Genomic DNA, 24,834 nt, shown 5'->3' on the forward strand with positions numbered 1-24,834 from the left:
GTCAAACTTTAGTGCGCGTGCACGCTGCTAAAATATTTTCAGCTTGTTTTTGTTGCATTTTCCCTCAAAATACTCAAAGGTAAATACAAAAATTATCAATAATTGATTAATTAACTACTTAAGTATCTTATACTAACAAAAAATTGCACTTCTCCCAAAGAAAATTCGAAGAAATTCCTATTTTACCCAACCCACAGCAATGACCTACTCAAGATCACTGATCATTTTAGAAATTTTCTCAATGGCTAAGATTTCATGCCTTTATTTCATTATTAAAGTGTTGATATGATCATTTCCGGGAGCATGAGAATTTGCCAAAGTGATCAATGATTCAGATGGGAATGTTTGCGAATAGCGCAGCAAAAGTCTCATTTGAATACGTTCAAGGTTACAGAAGACAGAATGAAGTGTCGATTAGGTTTTTGCGTAATTTCTCATCTTCCTCCTCCCCCAGAAGCTCTTTGATAACGCAAACTGTTGAAAATATCAAGAGGGCATATTGCTGGTCTAATCTCAAATCAGACATCTGCGTGGAAAATAATTACCCGGCGCGCGGCTATCTTTTGTCCGTCTTTTTGAGAAAACTTTTATTTTAAGAGACTACAAAAGATATCGGTTGTTGTAATTTAAAAACGATTTATATTTTATTTGTTTTTTTTTCTATTGAAAATTTTACATGTTTAACATTTAACTGTCCTCAAGTGCTTCTGCATAATCGACTTTTCTCTGTGTTGGTTCCTCAGACGATTGTTTGGTGGTTTTAGACCACGATGAAGACTGGGGAAAACAGCCGAGACAGGAGGAACCATTACAAAGAAAAGTCGATAATGCAGTTGCACTTGGGAACAGTCAACTGCTAAAAACAAACATGTTCATTTTTATTGGAATAGCACCATTATGCGCAATTTATTTATTTTGCCTTCGGTTCAGTATCAATTATCTCATAAAACACACCATTTTCCCTTAACTCTTTTGCGTCACACTTTTATTCAGCAAGTTAATTCATGTAAAATTGAGTTTTTCCTAAAGCTTTATGATCAAATATAATAGTTCTGAGAGGAAAAAAAATTCCCATTGCTTGAAAACTCGAAAAAACTCCAAGTTATATATGACCCTTGTCCTCAAGGGAAGTATACACATACCATTTTCAAAATCTATATCGTCAGTTAAATCAGCATTTATCGTAACTTCATTTTTGCGATTTTGAGATATATACATATTTGGAATCAGCGTAATTTTGTTTATTAAACGCACTTTTGAAAAAGAAACTTTTATAAGCCCAATAAAAATTATTTTAAACAAAAATTATCGTAAGTGCCCTTAATTAAGAAAAATTTATCAGAATTTGTCGTAACTTCCATTTTTGGGGAAGTTACGACAAATTTCCATACAAAATTTTCAATAATCAGCATTTGCCGTAACTTCTTTTGCTCACTTGCGTGGCTTGTAATTTGCAGCAAAATTGCAATATTACTCAATAGAACGTTTATAAACTCTTCCAAATATCGAAAGACAGTGCGAATAGTGTAACATGAAATCATTTTAATTCAATATTTGCGAGAAAAAAGTGAGAAAAAATCTCTATCCATCTGTCATTAATTCAAAACAAAACAAGCGACGTGGCGCACAAAATTTATTACAATTTATTTAATAAAACTTATGAAATAAAAACTTAGGGACAGGGATAACAGTATTATTGACTAATTTAGTCAAATAAAGGCGCTTATTATCACTAGAATAATTAAAATAGATATAATGCATTTTAGAAAATTGTCGAAACTTCCAAAATCTCCATACATTAGAAGTTACGGCCTTATAAACGATGGAAGTTACGATAAAATATTATTGTGTTTCTTCTAAGATATTTCTCAATATTGCAGCTTTTAAATAATTTTATAAATATTTTCTCGAGTCAACTTACAGTTTATTAGTGCCACTTTTATTATTTTTACTCATAAGTATCACATTCGGGGCTCATTTTTAAGAAAAATAATATTGAACTGAAAATTTCCTCTCCTGAAAAGTTGTCAAAAGGAAGTTACGACAAATGCTGATTTATCTGACGATATCACGGACTTTCTAAGAGTTTTTTTGCTTGAAGTTATTAATTTGGCCAAAACCATGGCAAACTGGATTGCTTTGATGAACACTGTACTCCTGGTGTTCAAGGAATCTTCCTGGTAATCCCTTGAACAGTCTCTGTCACACTATTTTGAATGGTATTTGGCAAAAATAAACTTATCCACATATTTATTAACACACAATACAATTGCCAATATGAGACGCTTGCAGAATACTCTAAAATATTGCAAAATATGTTATAATTCATCAGATATAAGATGAAATGTCCAGGAGCAAGATGTCCCACCTGCATTTCACAAAAAAAAACAATGTCCCAACTACATTTCGCTATAGGTTTGGGACGAAAACACTGTTACCCTTGCCGACACTAGGATCATATATGACCCGGAAAATTCTACACGCTTTTCTGGAAAATTGAGAGTAGTTTATTATATCAAAATATGCAATATACAATCTTTGGATATTCTATTTTGTGTTTCTAAAGAACTTTTTGTTGAAAAAAAAAAAATGAATATAAAAAATTTTGAAAAAGAAAAGTCATTTCACAAAGTTCGAAATTAGTGATTTTTGATCTCAAATATTTTCTTTTCCTGAATATCTGGAGTCTTGAGAAAATTAGCCAAGAATCTTACATCTTTCTATTATGATGTCGTGCACAAACCGATATATTTCAATTAATGTAAATAGTCAAAAAAAATTGTTTTTTTCGCCGGGTCATATATGACCCTAATGACGCGAATGAGTTAAAGATCTTCTTTTAGTGCAGTGATAGTTTCCGCGGGTTCACGGGGGTACAGTATAACAATCGGAAAATATTTTTTAATTGTAGATAAAATTTATTTCGAGAAAAAAAGCAATGATGAACCCAAACCCCATCGTGTGAACGCTGCCTCCGAGGGCAAGAATCGCACAAATCGTCATATTTTTTCATTTTTCTGTCCAGGAAAAACCAACAATTCTGTGATAATAAACTAGGCATGCAGAGAAACCTAAAAGATCAGAGAACTTTTTGGTGTAGTGCAATTCACTGCCCATTTTACAGTTTAGTCAGAAAAAAGTCCTGAATATGAAGCATGAAAAAATGTGCGAAGGCTGTCTACATTCCCCTATGCGCAATTTATTTATTTTCCCTTCGGTTTAGTATCAATTATCTCATAGAACACATGGTTTTCCCTTAATCTGAAACACTTCTAAAATCTTGTTTTTTGTAGTTTGCACAAAAACGCGTAATAAAAGTAAAACATGAATAAAACAATAAAAATGACACAATTCGAATCGGATCCGAGATATTTAGGTAACCTATGTTCGGCATGCGATTAAATTGTTTTATTTTGTCTTGATAAAAAGAACATTATTTTAGAGATTTTTGTATGTGACACTTCACATTTAATGACTTCCTCCGTGAGATTACTGTAACACTTTATAATCAGATACAAAAATCCATGTAAAATCTTAAAAGTTAAAGGAGGGTTGTGAATGGGTAAAATCATTTTTGTTCAGTTGTTTATGAATGGATTTTATGCCAATAGGACTTATTTTATAAAATTTTACAATGTTAAAAAATACAGAAAAAGGCTTGTACTTGGGATAAGGTGCAGGTGACTTTGTCCACCTTAAAGAAATACCAGAAATCAAGTTTGTTTTTTTTAATAAAAAACAAAATTTATTCTGCGTTGGGCATAAGAGCAGAATCACCTTGACAATAAAATGCTCGCCGCAGCCTCACCGTATTTCGTTAATTTACGCATTTTCATTGCAATTCTCACGCAAATTTTCCATTACCGTATTACCTTATCTTATACTCGGTGACACTAGGTGAAAATAATATAACAAAATTGAATAAATAAAACGAAAATAGGATAAACGGTGAGCAAAAATAACTGTACGATTAATTTCTCTTAGTTTTGTTTTTGCTCACCATTTATCGCATTTTCGTTTTATTTCATCAATTTTCTTACATTATTTTCACCTCGTGCCACCGAGTATGAGATAAGGTAATACGGTAATCGAGAATTTGCGTAAGAATTGTAATAAAAATGCGTAAATTAACGAAATACGGTGAGCATTTTACTGTCAATGTGATTCTGCCCTAACTCGACGGATAATATGTTTTGTTTTTTTCTTTGAAAACTTGTTTATGTGCTTTTGTAAGGAAAGATTTAAACTTAAACATAAGAAAGCAAATTTTCTGCAATGGCCTATACAAACCTGTAAAAGAGGACTTTCTCCGTTTGCCTCTGGAGGTTGGTCGCCAAGTCTAACTGTGTTATCACACTTGCACATTAAAATTTTATTATGATTCGCATTAGTTGTCGCTGGTGAGAGTTCAAATGTGTAATTTGTGTGTTTGAATCATTTTATATTCAAAATTTGATCTATTTGTTGATAAAAAGGTAGACTTGGCCCGCAAAATTTGATATAAATTGATTTATAGCATTAATGCGAAAAATTAATGCGATTTTCTCTTTAATTTTTTAATGTGAAAAATATTTATGCTTTAGGTAAATTTAAACTTATTTTTGCAGGCCAAGTCCACTTCTTTATCAATAAATTGAAAAACCCCAAATATTAAGTGACTCAAAGACACAAATAACATTTGGACGCACACAAGCGACAATTAATGTGAATCACATTAAAATTTTAATGTGCAAGTGTGATAACGCCGTAAGACGGCGGTGGACGCAATAGAATGAAAAGCAAACACCATTTCTGTCAATTGTTGCGCTTTTAAAGCATTGATCGATGAATAAATATCTATCTAGTTGCCCGCCTTTCCGAACTGATTGGTCCGCTTTTCTTTGCTGTTCGGCTTTTAGCAAATCAGCCGTCCGCCGCCCAAAATTTTACAACGCAATCAATTTTTTATAGACTGAAGTTCTTATCAGAAAATGTTTGTTTGGTCTTTTCCAGAGAGAGAGAGGGAGAGAGTGAGAGACAAACATCTTCCTTCCTAGCCTTTGATCAGTCATCATTGCAATGCCAGTGAGTTCTGGACACTTCCTGTGCATTGGGTTTGAGCTTTAACGGGTGATAATTGTGTCTAGGAAGGATTGTGTTGGAAAAAGTGTGGAGGAATTGTCGTCGGAAGAGAGTGAGTGAGATTTGAGGAACTTGCGCGCGTCTTCCAATTATGCTCCTACTGCGAAAGCGGAAATTTATCAAGAGGTGAATGAAACAAATTTGCCAATTGTTCAAAATAGAGCAGAGAAACTGGGAAAAAAAGTGAACTTGGGCTGAAGGTGAAAGACATCCTTCCTTGGTGTGGTGAATTCACTGAACACAGAAAATTAAGGATTTAGTATAAGTGATTCCTATAGACAATTCCACACACACAAAAAAAAGAAAGATTTTCCAATAGCTAAAGAGTTTAGTTGAGACAAAAAAAAAAGAATTGGAAAAAATGACCAGTCTTACAATTCACCGAATCATTAATAATCTCTTTTCGTCGACGGTGCTTCCCGGATTGTTTGTCTTTGCTTGGCTGGCCGGTTTGTAAGTAGATTTCCAATCAAAATTTAATTTTAAAAAGAAAGAATAAGCTAATTAATTTGAAAACACGAAGGTGCTGAAAATGCCATCAGGTTTTCTTACTAATTTCTTTGTCGTTCTGTCCATTTCATGTGCATTTTCCAGGTGATAATCTTTTTCTTTTTTTTATTATAGTATAAAAATTATTGACATTGTCCATTACATACGCAATTTTCTTTCCACATTCCAAAGTACACTCGTGTAATTTTTTTTCTTCTTCGACTCTTCGGAATTTATTTGTTTGTGGAAAGATAATGAGAAAAAAACCATACTTATGTTGCGCAATCAGCATATTTATTTAAATGTTTAATGTATTTTTTCCATTTCTATTGCGATAAGGAAATGTTGCAAATCCATTTTATGTATATTGTATTTATTTACACAAACAGACGCTATTGAAATATTTTAAATGCACCACTCATTTCTCTGTAAATATCTTTATCTTGAATATTTTTGAGGTCATTCGGGCAATTTGTGACGCTAGACAAAATTACTAATTTTTGAGTAATCTACAATGGGGTTTGATAAAGAGAGATATTTGTTGGTTGACAAAGGAATGAATGAAAGTTATCTATTATATCGGTCACATTGTTTTACTGCTGGATAATTTAGTAAATAATTTTTTCTAGATAGGGGAAAGTGGGGCAACTTTGAAGGGGTATCTTTAAAATACAGCTTTCTAGCTCTATTAAGCTCCATAAACCAATCGTGAATCTAAATTACATTATTACATTATCAGTCACAAAACGGGTAATGCGCTTAAGATTACGCACAGCTCAATCATAAAACGTTTAATGCGCTTAAAGTCACGCACAGCTCAATCATAAAACGGTTAATGCGCCTAAAATCACGCACAGCTCAACCACCAAACGGTTATTGCGCTCAAAATCACGCAGAGTGCTTTTTTAAGCGCAATTTTAATCGCTCAATTCAATAGAAGAAAACTCCTATTTTAAAGGTTTCCCAATTCAAAGGTTCCCCACTTTCCCCTATTACCTACAGAGATTAATTTTCAATTTTACTGTTTGAACTCCTCAGGTAGAGTACAAATAATTTGATTCCTCGATTTTGACTTAAATATTTCAACTTCTTACGTCCTAAGGGATCATATTTTGGTAAAATGTTGTAATTCTGAAAATTTTGTGTGACGGCACGCTGTTTATCTGTTATCAACCCCTGAGCCCAAACGGTTACGGTGCTATCACACTATGATTTTTCACAATTTAATTTTAAATTGAACTCAGCAAATTGAGCATTAAAATTGCGAAGACCACTTGAAATTTTTCATAGCCAGGACACATTTTTGCGAGAAATTTGCTAAATTCAAAAAAGCCGCGCAGATTACCAGTTGTTTTATTTTGTCATTTGTGATTTTGTTACATTATTAGAAAAATGAGTGAGTCCAGTGATGAGGAAGAAATTTTCCTACTTTATGTAGTATACATGTTCAATAAAAATGTGTCTCAAGGTAAAACGAAGAGATTGTGGGCCAGAAAATGGATCCAAGAGAGATCTGCCCACGGATTCATTGAAAAAATGTATGATGATATCGCAACTGATGATTTTTTTGGACTCAATAATTTTCTTCGTATGTCTACTGAAGAATTTGAGGAACTACTTTACATAGTTGGACCTCATTTGCAGAAAGAAACAACGAAAATGAGGGTGCCTATGTCGGCTAAAATTGGAATTGTTGAGCAATTTTAACATTTTAATTTGCTGAGTTGAAATTAATTTGAGCAACCACATTCATGCTATTTTAGCATATTTAAACATGTTTTGGTGGGCCAAGTATTAGTTTATATCAATAAATAAGCGAAAATCTATTACTTCAAATGATTTTTAATGCAAAATAACGCATAGGAACAATCCATCTGAAAATTAAATTTAATTTACAAATTGAAAAAATCCTATTGTGATAGCACGGTTAGACATAGCGACTTGGAGCCTCAGAAGTCGTCTTCGCAGCATTTATATGTCCTTAATTTTTCCCCAACCCTCCTCCCAAACTATGTTTTTTAGGATTGGTCAAAAATCGAATCGGTTATGAACCGATAATTGATTTTTCCCTGAATGAATTCAACCACTGAAGACCTTTATTATTTATATTACAACTTTTTACTAATCGAATTCCACAGAGAGCGCGAACAGCCTTTTAGCTATGCGCTAAATGTTTAAAACGCACTCTACACGTCTAGGCCCCTGTGCCTTGGCGCTAGTTTTTTGCCATTTATAAACATAAAATGAAAATTTGTAACATCAAATGTTTGAATGATTACAAAAGCTAATGAAGAATATCATTTCTGCCGTTTGTCTTCGGAAGTTAGTCATCAACGCAAAGACGGCGGCAGACGCATGAGAGGGTTGGAAATGTAGAGTTTAAACAGATTTATTATTATTATATATAATTCCTCGATATTTTCGTCCCCCAAAATCTCCATCTTCCACCCTCCCGGAGACCATTTTTCTCAACATATCTCCACGTTTCAGACGATTTCTGAGAAATGACGTCACACTGTCCATTTATCCGTTTGTCCGTTCGTCAAATTTCATAAAATTCAAAATATTGTATCTGAGGTTTAATTGACTGAATTTCATAAGTCAGAATGCAAATAAAAGATATTACAAAATACTACAACTTTCTAGAACATTTTAACTTCGCAGGACTAACGCTAGGGGTACCACAGTCGAAGAACCATTAACACATAACCTGACTTATCTTGACACCCGCTTAACCCTCTAACAGTATTTTCCTTAATATACAAAAAAAAAGTTCTAAAACAATGTTTTCTAGGATAATTATGATCCAATAAAGTCGAAAAAGCCATCCTTTCTTCATTATCTCTTTTAGTTTAGGCGCTAGATGAGAAAATATAATATAAATTTTTTTGAAACTTTTTGTTTCTAAAATTCACATTTTTAGTTTTTTCAATTTTTTTAAATAAAATATACAAAGTAGAATGACATAGAGTAGACGGAGGTATTTTCGATCAGTTAAGGAAATGATCAACTTTAACAGACAAAAAACCATATATATATATTCGAACTTTTGAAGTGAAAACTTGTTATAGTCAATCTTGCAGATGTCCTCTACAAGATCGACCACTCATATTCTTGATATATTTATTTTGGAGTGGTTTAAAATAACTTGTGAATATTAAAGAAAAACTTACGAACAGCACGGAAGCAAAAGCAACCTTGGAGGACAAAGATATTTGAAGCAAAGTTACATCCGTGCTACACTGAGAAAAAAAAGAGGGTGTGATTAACTTTTTTTCCTCATAATTTTTACACTTAGGTGTAAAAATATATCAACATTTTTAATGTTAATTTTACACCTTTTTAAGGGTAAAATTAACATGAAAAAGTGTAATTTTAACCCCCAAAACACATAAAAAGGGTAATATTTATACCGATTTTGGATCAATACTGCAGGGTAAAATTAACATTCCTGGAATGTTATTTCAACTTTTTCGGATTTCCCTCAGTGTATTATCACAGCTGCTGAGTAATCGATAACATCGAGTTCTGTGGCAAAATATTAGAGGACATTCTGATCTATATTTTACCCATATATAATTTTTTTTATCAGTGTACCCAGGTCCTGATAGATATTTTGGTTAAAACGGTTGAAACACATAATTTGCATTTATTTCACTTACTTGCCTCGAAATAACTATACATTAACGTTTTTGAGCTCTACATTGATCTTGCATCTATTTCGAGTTGAATCACGTTAAGAATCTCACTTACAATAAGCTGATGATCTGGGCTTTTCACTAGTTTATTTAACTGATGCAGTTAGCTGGTTAGTTGTGGATTGCCCGGAAGTGCCATCGTTTAGTCTAGATACATGTTCATGATCCCGTCTGAGGTTCGCTTCAATTTTATTCAAAACGGATGTTTTTTACAACTGAACCATAGTAAACCTATCAAATACTCACCAATAATAGCGCGCGCGAAAAATGTAAGAAAAATCTTAAACAGCTTTTTCAATGGTGGTTTCTAAAGTAAACATAAAAGCACACCATGATGCAGCCATCTTTACAATCTGCAATGATAAAAGAATATAGTGTAATACAATTACAGAGTATTTAAGAAAGAGGTACCGACCGTAATGAATGTGTAGATATTAACATCGTACATCCCTACAGCCTTTATTCCATATACTCTTTGAAATATCCCCTGGATAATTAGGAAGGATTTCTGATCTTTCACACTCAAATCATACCAATTTGTTAAGTAAAAAATTGTCGATAGTTTTTCCATTTTGGTTTTTATAAACTCACCGAATACACAAGGTAGAAATAATTGTACGAGAAGAGCTAAAATCAGAATATATCCAACTGGATCTCTTGGGTATAAACGAATGAAAAAGAAAATAGCAAAAATTAGAAAAGCACTCGAAACAAATTGAACAAAGTTCGAAATAGAGATAATTTCGTTAAAAGTTTTGATATCGTTTACGACCAAACAGAATCGTATTGTAACGTTTTTGAGGAAATCCTTATCTTTCTGAATTAGATCTTTTTCTGTGGAAATGTAATCGTAGAGAATATCCGACGCTGCCATAATTTCAAAACCAAAGAAAGCTATACACAAGTCTATATAGAAAGCTAGCATCACTGCCAATGAACTAAATATAAATTGCACGAATAACATTATTTGAGTATAATAGGCAAAGTCAGTAGGAATCAATGGCAATGGAACGAATATTCCAGATTTTCCTTTAACAGCGTTAGTAATTGAAAAGGTGAACACCATCGTGTTTAATATTGCTTTTAGTAACCTGAAATAAAAAAGGACAGTCAATGAAGGAAGATACTCTTTTAAATCTGAATCTAAAAAAGAGGTAGAATTGATAGATTGATATAACTAGTGCTACCTACTTGAAGCAAGTTACCCAAATGCTACTGAAGGTTTTTAGATTATTTTTTGCAATAGAATTTAATTTTTCATTCTCTAAATTTTCGTGTAGTGATTGCACCTTATTCAGTAGTTCCAATAATTTTTTTCGATGGTACCGCATTAAAACACTTTTAGAAAGAATTTGTGTACATGCAAAGAAAAACATAAGTTCCATTGCTAGGTTTCCGGTAAATTGTCCTTCAAACGTTTTTGCTATATGCAATATCGAACAAAATGGACATAATGCTGTTGAGATGAACGAAGCTTTAATGATCACTCGTTGCCAAAGTGGTTCAGTTGTAACGTAAAATGTCGCCATCGTGATTGCTAATCCAATTTTGGGCTTAATCTTGTTGAATATTTCCATGTTTTGTTGTACGGACATGATGATGTTATGGGACGACTTTGTGATAGATAGATCAACTAAAGACTAGCAAAAAAAGTTCCATCTATGTAATATTTATTCCTTATTTCTTTGGAGAAGTTTTATATTAAATGTAATTGCCCTTCAATTATATTTGTATGCATCGTGCAGAATTTATAACAAAACACTTATTGTTACGGCAACAGATAGTGGAGTTCCCATCCATGCAATTGAGCATCCTGGGCGGACTTACAACCCCTTTCTTACGAGGAAGATGATGAGGAAAAGAGTGGTGACAGAGCGTCCTTTGCTTTGCGAAATGCTCGAACTCGTAGCGTAGTTGCAATATCTAAAAAGAACTTTTGGGTCATTTACCGTTTACCGGTTTACAATCAATTGAACCAATTAAACTGCTTGAATCACTCAAAAGTTCCCTTAAAATAGTTTAGGTGTAACCGTGTAAGATCAATTGATTTTCCGACAAAAATTACTTATCGGTTTATAACCGGTTCATTATCGGTTTATATAAAACCGGTTCGTTCAGACCTGTTCAAATTCCAAGATTTATCTATTGGAAAAATGGCATAATAATTTTAAAAATTGGAATTTGACACCTTCGGTAACTCCGACTAAGCCTCCAGTCTAAAAATCGTATTAGCGTGACAAATCTAACTGTTGAAAACGGTGCGAGGTACCCAGTTATGAATTGTTATGAATCTATCGAGGGGTTAATGAAAGCGCTCCTTTTCCCTCCCGGGGGCGCTTGTAGTTTTCTTCACAGGTTGTCTCCAATTGTGACAATTTTCTGGTCAAATAGGCTAGGTCTGACATGCGAACACACTTTTTTCTTGCGAATTCTTTACAAAGTCCAGGGCCCTAACCACCACCGGCCATGAACCCTGTATTTGTTCCTGAAATTTTGAACAGAATTGTGTAGTTGAAGTTTCGAATAACAATCAATGAAAAAATCAAGTTTCAATTGAAAAGCAATGTATTAAATTGCAGAATTAGTAAAATTCAACCCTCGGTAATGACCCAAATACAATAAATAATAGTAATCATTACTATAATATTAATAAATAAAGCAACAGAATGGCATAAACTTAATTCAAACTGACTGATTGATTATTGCTACGATTATCGTGTAATAGAATCAATACGATTGTCATAGTAATTGTTCAACCGATTATCGCTGCAAAAAGTTCAACTTTCAACGACTACCAGTTGAATTCAATCTTCTTGTTCTTTTAATTGTGTAATTTCGTGTAATTTCAATAGGATTTTTGGAGGAAAATTCGATTTACCTTGCTTTTCAACTACGAAAATTCAACTTGCTTACTACGATAATCGTTGTAATTTTACTATAAATTTCGATGCTCTCCTATTACACACGATAATCGTGATAATTATTTTTTACTCTGTAGGGAATTCATTTCAATATGGACATTAATTTCTCTAGTGTGTAGAGGCCATTAAGGACAATGAAATTTACAAATTAGTGTGTTTATCAGCCACTACATATGATATTTTTGATTTTTTTTTTTTTGGTGAAAAGCGAGAAAAAGAGCCTTTTATAGTGACACATTTTATGCACTCATGGCAGATAACGCAGATAACGTATTTCTTAGGTTCGAATTCGACGTCAATTACAGTAGAATCTCGCTAATTCGGCTCCTTTGAGATCGAGCTACTTTTTAATTCGGGTAGCAGTTAAATTTGAAAAAAGTTTGTTGACATTTTTCAAGTTTGATAATGATTATCAAATGAAGCAAATATGCTCAAATTTTCCATGGATTGCTTTAGTTTTTGTGTAATTTTACATTATTAAGGGATTTTCATGAACATTAGAATAAATATAAGTATGTATACTCAATATGTGTATGCAGATGAATAAAAAATCGTTGCATTTCAGAATGTTTGTCGCCCGAATTTCTAACTCTTTCGCGCCATACTTTTATTCAGCAGATGAATTCATATAAAATTGAGTTTTTCCTAATGCTTTATGATCAAATATAATAGTTCAGAGAGGAAAAAAATTTTCCATTGCGTGAAAACTCGGAAAAACTCCGGGTCATATATGACCCTATTGTCCTCAAGGGAAGTGTACCTACCGTACATACCATTTTCAAAATCTATATCACGGGCTTTTTAAGAGTTTTTTTTTGCTTGAAGTTATTAATTTGGCCAAAACCATGGCAAACTGGATTGTCTTGATGAACACTGTACTCTTGGTGTTCAAGGAATCTTCCTGGTAATCCCTTGAACAGTCTCTATTACAATATTTTGAGTGGTATTTGGCAAAAATACACTTATCTACATATTTATTCACATACAATACAATTGCACAATATGGGACGCTTGCAGAATACTCTAAAATATTGCAAAATATGTTATACAGTGCTGTCTCTCTATATGCACAGCTTTTGTGTCGGTTGCATTCAAAATCAATTTGTTTACATTTTGACAAAATAATAAAGAAAATTATTTTCTTGGTAATTTTTTTTTGTTTGTTTTTAATTTTCTTAATTTCATTTTTTCTGTCTCATATTTTATTTAAAATAACATGGGAAATTCTAGAACAATAAAAAAAATGATAATTTATTAAAAGATAGAAAAAAACTGTTGGGAATTTCAAAAAAAGTTGTGCATATTCAAAGAGAGAACTGTCAAAAAAAAGTACCCAAACTGTGCATATAGAGAGACAGCACTGTAATTCATTAGATATAAGATGAAATGTCCAGGAGCAAGATATTTTCCTTCTGGATTTCACAAAGAAAAACAATGTCCCAACTGTCACAACTACATTGTTGGCATGAAAACACTTTCATAAACTTTTCCCTTGCCGACAATAGGGTCATATATGACCCGGAAAATTCTACGCGCTTTTCTGGAAAATTGAGAGTAGTTTATTATATCAAAATATGCAATATACAATCTTTGGATATTCTATTTTGTGTTTCTAAAGAACTTTTGGCTGAAAAAAAATAAATTAATATGAAAAATTTTGAAAAAGGAAAGTCATTTCACAAAGTTCGAAATTAGTGATTTTTGATCTCAAATATTTTCTTTTCCTGAATATCTGGAGTCTTGAGAAAATTAGCCAAGAATCTTACGTCTTTCTATTATGATGTCGTGCACAAACCGATAGATTTCAATTAATGTAAATAGTCAAAAACAAATGTTTTTTCCCCGGGTCATATATGACCCTAATGACGCGAAAGAGTTATGAGATCTTCTGTGACTGAAAATAATTCCAGATGGCTGGACTATATAATTGGAGAAATGGTTTTCTTTAATATAACTTGTAAATTAAAGATTTTTGTCATTCCTAAATATAAATTTCTATTCTAAATTTGACACTTGCTGCGGTATGTGGTCACTCTGAGGACTATTGCAATACTCTAATATACGATTGCATTATGTGCTTATAACCTAGGAGAAATGTACTGGCTCCTACGGAATTCGATAGCCGATAATGCACGACAAAGTTGACTGGACAGCAGCCAGAGTGCAAAACTGAGCAACTTCTATATCGACCACTCAGAATATAATGCGACTAACTCGATTTTTTGCAAAATTCGTTTTTTTCGCTTTTCGGGTACTCCGTGACACCCTCTACCTTCCCTGTGAATATTATACCGAAAAGTTAATTATTCCCAAAGTTATATCGGTTCCGATACTTAAAAATCCTATGATCAGCATGTAAAATCTCAGCTTTAAATCACTCTCCTGTAAAGTTGGCCATTCGCGAGTTAGTCGTATTATATTCTGAGTGGTCGATATAAAGATTAAAGATTACTTGTGTGAATGTGTCAGGGGATGTAATGGTAATCCTTTAGGGATAGGAAAATACAAATTCTTGCCAAAGCGTTGAAGCGTTGAATTCTTCGGCAAATAATTTCGCGTTTTCCTGTACTGAAAGGATCACACTCACTGACGCATTCGGAGGGCGTTTTTCTCCTTATTTACTTGTATAAATCAATACATTCAATTAATTGACTAATTAATAATTTTATGTGAAGCTTTTCAGATGGGATTTTATTAACCAAAATATAGTCAAAAGTAATTAAAGTAGGGGAAGTTTTTCAGGTTTCGCACACACTCTGACTTCGAACATTTCGTATTTTTCTAAATTCTTTGAATTTGACCTAATTTTTATCAGGAAATGTGTGACTTAAGACTAGGTTCAGATTCACTAAAGGAATTTAAGAAAAAATATAACGTGTTCGAATCTAGAGTATGTGCGAAGCCTGAAAGCCTTTCCCTAAAGGTCGTTGGTTTTTTTTTTTATTCAGATCATCAGTAATATCAGTGTCACTATTTTTCAATCGAGTTATTTAATCAATAATCACGCAGTATTGATGTGTGATAAGTAATATGAAATGTTAAATGTATTAAATATTAATTGTATTTGTGCTTCTGTATGTATCTATGGGCTTTAATTGAATTTAATTCACTCTGACTATCAAATGTACATAATTTCCCTTAATGTTTTGCGGGATGACTGTTCTCTATAAGGGCAATGTCAAGAAGTTGAGAGGAAGAATGTGAAGGAAAGAATGAGAAAGGAAACCTGATCAGAGTTAGTGAATGAATCACAGCATTTCAAATGGTCTTTTGATACACAACATAAATTGTTTATCTCCTTCTCTTTTCTGCTTAGTTCATTCCTTTTCATTTGCTCTTTTGTTCAATGACAAAGAACTTCCCGAACTACGCGAAATCTCACTTGAATTATATCGACTATAGAACAGTTGCTGGATCACCCTCCAGTCCATCACAATCATTCTACCGATTTTACCAGTTTGTTCTTAATTTTCACGAAGGGGCGCCAAAAAAAGGGTGGGAAAATAAGCAAGAAAAGTCCATCGTAAAATATCAATATTATATACTCCATGGAAGAGAATAAACAGTGAGAAGTTTACCCTTCTTCGTCCAAGGATGACAACCAGATCGATTGATTGTGAATTTTGCCTTTAGTTTCTCATCAAATTTTCCCACTAGTTGCTGTTCTTTTTTGTGTGTTTTTCACTTCTTCTTTAAGTACTCAATAATTTATAGATTTCCAGGTGGTTGGAATACTTTTAATTTCCCTACATGTAACAAGTTCTTAACTTCCCACGTAGTTATTTTGTGATGTGAGTTGTTGAAAAGTGGCACGAACTATCCGATATTGGTTGGATTAAAGTAAAAATAAAAGAAAGAATAACCCCCAAAAAAATCATCATGTTCCTGGACACATCATTTGTCTTTTGGTGTGACTTCAATAACACGTCTCAATTTGTTTTTTGTAGTGAATATTGTTTAAAAAAGACAGTTAGAAAGATGAAATTTAGAAAATTTCGAGAGAAAAAGATATTTAGAGATAGAGTTAAAAAGTCGTTAAATATAATTTCAGTTTATGTTAATGGATTTTAAATCAATGTCTTTTCTTTTTTGTGTCTCTTTCAGCATTTCATTAGTAACACTCAAAGTTTGCCTGGTAGGATTTGTGGTATTATTCATTATATTGCCGCTTATCTTCAGATTTTGCGTTACTCTTCAGCGTGGAATTCTATTTCTGACATTCAGTAAGTTTACTTTCTTTTTATTGTGTATGAAAAAAAGTGTTTTTAAGTGTTTAAAAAAGTGTTATGCCCTTTGCATCACTGATTTTGTGATTTTTTTCTTATGGACTAACTTATGGCCTCTACACATTGGGAGCAATTTTTGTCAAAAATTGCATTTTTGAAGGAAATTCCCTGCAGTGTTGTAGGTAGAAACGTCAAATTTCTGTCAAAAACGCATTTTTTTACGAAAATTGCTCCCAATGTGTAGACGCCTTTAGTTAAAAACTAGTGCTTCAGTAAATAAATCGATTAAATAAAGTAAATAAATACGATTCATAAATCACTCAATAAATTCTACATTAAAGAGTAATAAAAATTATATTCGAACAAAAATTACTTATCGGTAAATAACCCGTTCATTACCGGTTCAGAACCGATTTGAACAGATTTATAAATCACTCAAAATATTTCCCAAAATACACCTCAGAAAATTTATTTAAATTTACTATAAAAATTATTTATCGGTTATGAATCGGTTCATTACCGATTCAAAACCGATTGGAACCGGTTCAGTTTTATGGCTTACAAATGGGCGTGTTGTTATTATTAATATTATTATTATAAGTTGTGTCGATGCGTGCTATTATTAAATACTTTCTTCAATCAAAACTTTTGACAATCTCAGTTTTTTTCGTTTCTTCAGTATATTCATTAAATCTTCCAAATTCTTTAAATATTTGGAAAACCTTTGAATGGAAGTGATTCAAGGGCGTAATGGTTTATTGTCTATTTATGGGAGGTTCTTCGGAGACCTAACCGTTTGGCATATAGTTCTTAAATAGGAAATCGATAAATTTTTCAAACTTCTACACAATGTTTAAAAAGACTTATCGCTTTCAGTAATTTTTTTACACTATTTAATTCAATTAAATAATTTCTAATCATGTTTAAAAATAGAAAAGATGATTAAAAAATATTTGAGCTTACAATCCCGGCCGAACCGTCAGATATCAAATTTAAAAAATTGAAAAACATTAACAGTTCGAATATGAAATTTATGATGACGAATTATACCTATGAGCACAAAAATATCAAAGGCGAAAAGTTCAGAGACGAATATTAAAGGGACAGATAATCCTAACCGGCTTATGTAGGTGAGATTCTTAACGTGAGCTAACTCGGAGTGCATGCAAATTCGATTTGATGCTGAAGTAGGGAGACGCCATTCAGTTATCTTGAATCAAATTCGTGAAATTATACAAGTTTTGTATTTGAACCAAAATGTCAAGGATTTGGATGAACTGACAGAAAAGTGTTATATGGGTGAAATGTAGACCAGAATGTTCTCTATAATTTTGCCGTAGAACTTGAACTCATCGACTACTCAGAAGCCAAGATAAGCGAGGTTTTTTGTTTCTTAACTCGTTTTTTCATCCAGAGTGCCCCAAGTGTTCATTTATTGAACTTCAACTAAATCAAAGAATTGTTGTATTTTGCGGGACTTTCCATTTAAACCCCTATTTTAAGTGTCTCGGTGGAGTAGAGGCAGTCAAATTGGCATCTGAGTGATTTCAAAGCGTTATTATTGGAAAAATCAATTTTTTCACACTTAAACGGAAAAATCGGAGTGATAGCGTAGTCTGAGCGGAAAATGATGTATGGACGAAATGTAGAGACAAATGTGCTCTACAATTATGTTGAAGTAATCATCAAAATCGGTTCAGCGACAGTCGAGATAATTGAGGTTATGTGATATTGAAATTGGTTTTTCGACTTTGGCGCCCCTGGTGTTGGTCCCACGAAGTTCAAATATTCTAGAAAGTTATAGCATTTGGTGAGATCTTTCGTTTAAGCCCTCATTCATCAAAATCGGTCACATAGAACCGGAGATATGATTTTTTGAATTTCCTGAACTTTGACCCCTCATATCTCCGGTTCTATTGAAACCACAGCGCACATACGCACCATTTTGGAAAAGTCCTAGACTGGACTACAACATACTAAAATTTCATTAACTTGCACAATGCCGTTTTTGAGAAAAGTGACTTTGAATTTCGATGAATTTTGACGCTATCACAGCGCCACCTGTGGTGACTTTTTGAACTTCCATCTAAAAGTGCTCATCGAGATGAAACCAAAAAGGTAAAATTTAGGCCGCTATGTTAATTAGAACCGGAGATAGAGGCCGGTCAATGTTCGAACTTTGACCCCTTATAGCTCGGGTCAGGGGTTTTAGATCGACTTAAGGTTTTTTTTGTTCGATAGGTATAATCAACGGCTACAACATACTAAATTTTCAGCCCGATGCACAATGGAATTTTTGAGTTATTTAACTTTTAAGATTTAAAAATTTTCTTTTAAAAAAAAGCGCCCTTAGCGGTGGTTTTATGAACTTGCGATGTTAGAAGGGGAAGTGGCATTTCACGAGAGCTTTCCAAAAAGCCCTCACTTTTTAAATTCTGACAATTAGAACCGGAGTTATGGCCATTTTAAGAAATTTTTTTTTGGACCCTTATAGCTCGGGTCAGGGGGGTCGGGGGACCTTAAGTTTGGTATTGATGGAAAGCTCTAAGGCCCAGCTATAACATACTAAAATTTGAGCCCGCTCGATGCCATAGGGACGGAGCTATTGAGAAAACAAAAAAAGGGGGGTCTTCAAAATGGCGGAAGGAGGGGTGGGGGGTGGGGGGTCTATGCACCAAGTTGCAATTTTCACCCGATATATAACCTTTGCCGAAAACCGCAAGTCGATATCTTTTTTAGTTTAGGAGCTATTAAGCTCCAAAGAGCGGCCGGCCGGCCGGCCGGCCGGCCGGGAACGTAACTTAGCCACATATATATTCGGAATCAGGAAGTGACGAAACACATTTTGGCCAAATTTGAGGTCGATCGGACGACATGAAATTTTGTTAGGATTATAGTAGGTGAGATTGTTAAGAATCTCACCTAATACCTAAAACATAAAGATAAATTTATTAATCAAAAAATTTTTTCGAAGTACAATTCGTTACGATGAGAGGAGACTGTGTAGTTTTCAGCGTCCACCGCCGTCTTAGTATTGGTAATCAACCTCCGGAGTAAATCGATAGATTAGCTCTTTCTCAGGTTGCATATGCTAGTCATGTAAGAACATATTCGAATTTTTCGACTACACAAAATCCCAATAGGGTAACTATACCAAATTCCGTCATAGTTGCATGCAAGCGCCAAAGTCTTAAGTTTGAAATGTAAGATTTTTTTTTAAGACAAATTGAGTTTTTTGTTATTTCTTTTTAAGGAGCGTTACTTGGAATCTTGTGTATCGTCTTTGTTTTCTCTAAAATCATTCTTATTACATTTTAAAATGAATAAAAATATAGACATAGTTTTGAGTAATATTTCGACCAACTTGATTTTCATGGTTCCTTGCCACTCCGGGATTCTTCCAGAGGCTTTTTCACAAAATCTCGTTCGTCGAAGTGACATTTTTTTATTTTTTCTACATTGCATAATCTCCAGAGTATGCAAAAACTAAAAATTCATGAAAATTTGAGGAACAAAAGAAATGGGCGAAATTGCAAGCTGTCCGAAATTTAGTAAAGAAATACTGGCCGAAATTTAGCCTCAAACGATAAAAATCAAAAACAGAAGATTCTTCTCTATTGAAATTGCACTGCTTTTTGGAGTAGTGTAAGAGGTCAAAAATGGCTAGCTCTTACTGAGCTATAAGCCATTTGGGACAAATGGAAATTATTTACGTTTTTATAGACTATGATCTGATATCTCTTGTGAAAATGTTATCATTTCTTTTCCTGCCTTCTGATTAGGGGGGTTCGGCCAGGATTTGAGGACTCATAATGCCTCCGGTTTAAGGTGATTGTCACTATTGATCGCTCTTTGTAAAGTGCGTCACTTTATTTAATTCTAATTCCAAGCGGTGACCGTATTTCTGCGGCTGCAATCGGCGAGTTCTTTCAATATGCTGGATCATAGATAGTATCTAATTTTGATTTTGTTTACAATCAATCTTTTACTGTTCGGACCCCGTAGGGAAGGTAGTATGCCTCATCGGTCTCATCTCTTGATTTTTTTCATTCTTAAAAATTTCCAACATTTATTCCTCGTGGATCACTTTTCTCAATACATCTCCACGTTTCAGACGATTTCTGAGAAACTATGTCACATTTTGTTCCTCCGTCTGTCTGGCGTTAAAACGCATAGAGCCCAAACGGTTAGAGATAGAGACTTGGAATCTCCGCGGGCCGCCCATAAGAAAAACCAAACAATTTTTTGGAATTGATCCAAAACGCATTGTGCGATTTTTTTTTTAATTTTTGGATATGCGTTAGAGCAGAGGCGTGCAAGAACCGTTGAAATCGAATAAACGTCAAATGAAACATGTACGTCAATGATCAAAACGTTACCAGAACATACTTATTTTGACGTTTATTCGGTTTCAAACGGTTATTGCACACCTCTGCTTTAGAGATTGCTCAGGTGCACATTTTGTTCCCAATTATGGCTTTTCAAGGTCAAAGGTTTAAAAGGCTCTAGAGAACGTCTTTCTCAACCGAATGGAGTTATGTTTAGGCTCATTGGAAAGGTCATGGAATTCCTGACAAGTTTGACCCGATTTCAATCAATTATGAAGCGGCAATGAATCCATTCATAACCGATAACTAATTTTTATCCGAAATTCAGTTATATTACTCCTAAGTTATTTTGGGTGATATTTTGAGTGATTTGTAAATCGGTTCAAATCGTTTTTGAACCGGTATACTTAAGAAGACACTGCCCAATGAGGAAAATTGGGAAATCTTTCTTGTGAACACTACCTTTTTCTTCGTGAATTGAACCAATAAGAAACTTTCATAATATAAGTAAATGATGCGAAATTTTTTTGGTCGTTTTATGTAAAAAGAAAAGGACTGTACACAGAAACAAAAAATATTTTATAAAATTGTTCGTAAGTGTTTGTAAATTTTCACTCACTGGGGACTTACGAAATGCCCAGAAATCGTCTAATGCACTAATTAGTTCGTAAATGTTTGTACTTTTCCACAAACATTGTTCGGAACACGTTTACTTGACGAGCATTTTTTGTTTTTGCGAACATTTGTTTGTAAATGTTTGTAAACACCCAAAAATGTATTCGTAAAATTTTGTTATTTGTTCGTAAAGTTTTGTCAGACGAACAAAAATGTACGAACAAATGTTTGTAAGAGAACAAAAAATGCTCGTCAAGTGATCATGCTACGTACAATGTTTGTGAAAACGTACAAACTTTTACGAACATTTTAGTGAGTTATAAAATTTAGAAACATTTCTTATGTCCCCAGTAGGAATTCACAAACATTTACGAACAATTTTACGAAATGTTTTTTTTCTCTGTAGGGTAGATCAGCCTAAATCAGAAACTGCTCCAAATGGGATTACAGAATTTTTCCTCAATAAATAATCTTAGTAATCTAATTTTTCGCGCCTCAAATAATTCAAAATATATTCATATTTAAGTTTTAATAAAAAAAAAAATAACATAGTAGGTTCTAAATTACGCTACTCCATCCTATTTTCCTGCAATAATTCCTGATGAGATCTTATGTTATTTTTGCAGTAACCTACCCACCTAATATTGACTTCAGTCGTCCTGAAAAATCAGGCCTTGCTGGAGTTCGGAATTTCTACGTGACCCACCGCGATGATGAGCAGAATGTGGACATCGATCTGGGCGTATGGCATCTTTTGCCTGGTTTCGTGGCACGTCGATTTACGCATCAACTGAATCTTCCTGCAGAAGAAGTGAAGAATGTCACGGATGCAGAATCTGAAGCTCTTCCAGTGCCCGTTGAGGATGCTCTCAATGCCCTGGCTGAGCGCTATGTTGATCCCCTTGGGGAGGAAGAGCGCGAGGGTTTCTTTGAGGATGTGTTGGCCAAAGTGCCGGGAAGTGTAGTGCTCTATTTGCATGGGAATACGGCCTCCAGAGCAGCACCGCATCGTGTGGAGTTGTTCAAGGTGCTCCAGAGAATGGGGTATCATGTGGTGGCGCTGGATTATCGTGGATATGGAGATTCGGGGAGGGTGCAACCGACAGAGGCGGGCGTGGTGAGAGATGCTCTGGCAGTGTTCAAGTTTATCCGTCAGAGGACATCCAATCCTATCTTTCTCTGGGGTCATTCCCTGGGCACAGGAGTATCGACACATATGGTCTCGGTGATGCATAAAATGGGCATTCCTGCTCCTCCGGCTGTTGTCCTCGAGAGCCCCTTCAATAATATCCGCGATGAGATTAGGGAACATCCCTTCTCTAAGTTCTATCGCCATCTGCCGTGGTTCGATTTCACTATCTCAGAGCCTATGTACCGCAATAGCCTCCGTTTTGAGTCTGATGTGCACATTGGGGAGTTCCCACAACCTGTTCTCATTCTCCATGCTGAAGATGATCTCGTAGTGCCCTTTAAACTGGGCTACAAACTGTACAGACGAGCCCTGGATGTGCGAAAGAAGGCCTGGGGAATGGTGGAGTTCCATCGATTCGAAGGGTCCAGTCACTATGGGCACAAGTACATCTGCAGAGCACCAAATCTACCGGAGATTGTTAGAAAATTCTTTGATACCTATCGCAATGAGAAGTTCTAGAGAGAACAGAAGTCTCCTCCTCAGTCTGTATAAAGTTATAATAATTGTAATAAAAGTGTGATTGTTAAAGGGATTCTTTTATTAGAGGAGATTATTAGGTAGGTACCTGATTAGGGAACCAACTCTCCGAGTATTTCCTTTTTATTTCTACAGTTGAACAATGCAATGTGAAACGGACAACAGATGCTGAGATATCTAAACTAAAACTAAGATTGCGTACTACAGGTATAAAGAACCTAGAAAACCTGGAAAGGTAAGATCAGATTGCATTTGTTAAGACGGCGATGGACACAATGAACGAAAAGTCCTTCAAATCACTTGAGCACCTGAATTTGGTAAGTCGTAAAGAAATATTTCGTAATTGTTTGTGAAATCCTACTGGAAAATTACGAAATGTTCGTAAATCGTATTATAACTCACAAAAAAGTTTGTACTTTTTCACTAACATTGTTGTTTAATTTTATCATTTGACGACCATTTTTTGTACTTTTACAAACATTTATTCCTAAATGTTCGTAAACACACAGAAGTGTTTCTTAAATTTCGTTGTTTGTTCGTAAAGTTTTGCCAATTAGACAAAAATGTACGAACATAAAAAAAAAACAAAAAAAGCTCATCAAGTGAGAATAGCGTAAGTGTGCCAAATTTCGGCATAGTTGCATGCAAGCACCAAAGTTTCAAGTTTGAAATGTAATATCTTTAATAGAAATTGATTTTTTTTCATTCCTTCTACTTAAGCAGTGTTGCTTAGAACCTTATAGACAGTTTATCGTCTTTATTTACTTTAAAATCATTCTTAATACATTTTAAAATGAATAAAAATGTAGACATAGCTTTGGTTTCCTATTTCGGCCACCTTCATTCTCATAGTTCCTTGCCCTTCAAGAATTCTTCCAATACCTTTTTCACGCCATCTCGTTTGTCGAAGCTACATTTTTTGTTATTCTTTTGTATTGTATAATCTCAAGAGAATGCAAAACCGAAAAATTCATTGAAATTCGAAGAATAAAAAAGGTGGCCGGAATTGCAAGCTGGCCGGAATTTGGCACACTTACCCTATGTTGTGAATAATTTTTGTGAAATAAGAGCAGCAGTTTTTACCAGCATTTCGTAAATTTCTAGTGGGAATTCACAAACATTTTCGAACATTACCGTTACCGTTTTTCGTTAAAAATCAAAATTAGCAAATTTTCAACAAAAAAAAATAAAATTATTTGAACTATCAAATTATCATAAAAATCTATTTAAAAATTGGAAATTTGTAATTATTTGACATACGAACTTGATGTAACCTTAATATTTATTCATATTGGCAGTGAAATAATTTTACAGGACTTATAAATATTTTAAATTAAAAATGTCGTTTTTTATTCGAACATTATTCGAAATGTTCGCCTGTACCGTTTGTACTAATTTCCAAAATATATTCGAAAACAAGAGAAATATCTGTTAACCATTTTTTAAATAAATCAAAAAACATACACGGTAAAAAATTTTGGCACATATTTGTTCTGAAAATTAGCTCGTCCACGGACATTATAATTTTTGGCATAATCTTGTTCATTTTACGAGACTCAAAAAGATACCCAATATTAGTAATTAATTTGTTCCAAAATGTAGCTCGTTCACGGACACCCAACATTTTTGGAACAAATTTGTACCTTCTAGAAGGAACAAACAGATACCCAATATTAGTAACGAATTTGTTCCAATAGCTCGTCTAGTATAAAATCGTATCCCTCCTCCTCTCACACTCAGTCACCGAAGCGAAGAGGACGCCAAATC

At 33.9% G+C, this 24,834-nt stretch overlaps 2 protein-coding genes across 5 annotated transcripts in view; one reads left to right on the forward strand and one right to left on the reverse strand.

Moving 5' to 3' along the window:
• The window catches only part of LOC129802838 (low-density lipoprotein receptor-related protein 1), a 231,471-nt gene that overhangs the window by 185,071 nt on the left and 21,566 nt on the right, over nucleotides 1–24,834 (reverse strand). The window lies entirely within an intron of this gene.
• LOC129802860 (lysophosphatidylserine lipase ABHD12) lies at nucleotides 13–23,118 on the forward strand. 4 transcript variants are annotated; one of them, XM_055849047.1, is made up of 4 exons: nucleotides 13–79; nucleotides 4,993–5,574; nucleotides 16,334–16,452; nucleotides 22,025–23,118. In XM_055849047.1, the coding sequence occupies exons 2-4, from the start codon at nucleotides 5,483–5,485 to the stop codon at nucleotides 23,047–23,049; spliced, it is 1,236 nt and encodes a 411-aa protein (XP_055705022.1). In that variant the 5' UTR covers nucleotides 13–79; nucleotides 4,993–5,482; the 3' UTR covers nucleotides 23,050–23,118. The 4 variants fall into 4 exon arrangements, with proteins under 4 accessions (XP_055705022.1, XP_055705024.1, XP_055705023.1 ...); XM_055849049.1 differs by having other exon boundaries at nucleotides 4,993–5,247; XM_055849048.1 differs by lacking the exons at nucleotides 13–79; nucleotides 4,993–5,574 and adding an exon at nucleotides 5,639–5,715.

Source organism: Phlebotomus papatasi, chromosome 2 (genome assembly GCF_024763615.1).
Source record: "Phlebotomus papatasi isolate M1 chromosome 2, Ppap_2.1, whole genome shotgun sequence".
Classification (NCBI taxonomy): Eukaryota; Metazoa; Arthropoda; class Insecta; order Diptera; family Psychodidae; genus Phlebotomus; species Phlebotomus papatasi.

Coding starts and splice junctions, on each gene's coding strand:
- LOC129802860 (XM_055849047.1), top strand. CDS start 5,483: ATGACCAGTCTTACAATTCACCGAATCATTAATAATCTCTTTTCGTCG. Junction 5,575..16,333: donor TTTGCTTGGCTGGCCGGTTT/GTAAGTAGATTT, acceptor TGTCTCTTTCAG/CATTTCATTAGTAACACTCA. Junction 16,453..22,024: donor AATTCTATTTCTGACATTCA/GTAAGTTTACTT, acceptor TTATTTTTGCAG/TAACCTACCCACCTAATATT.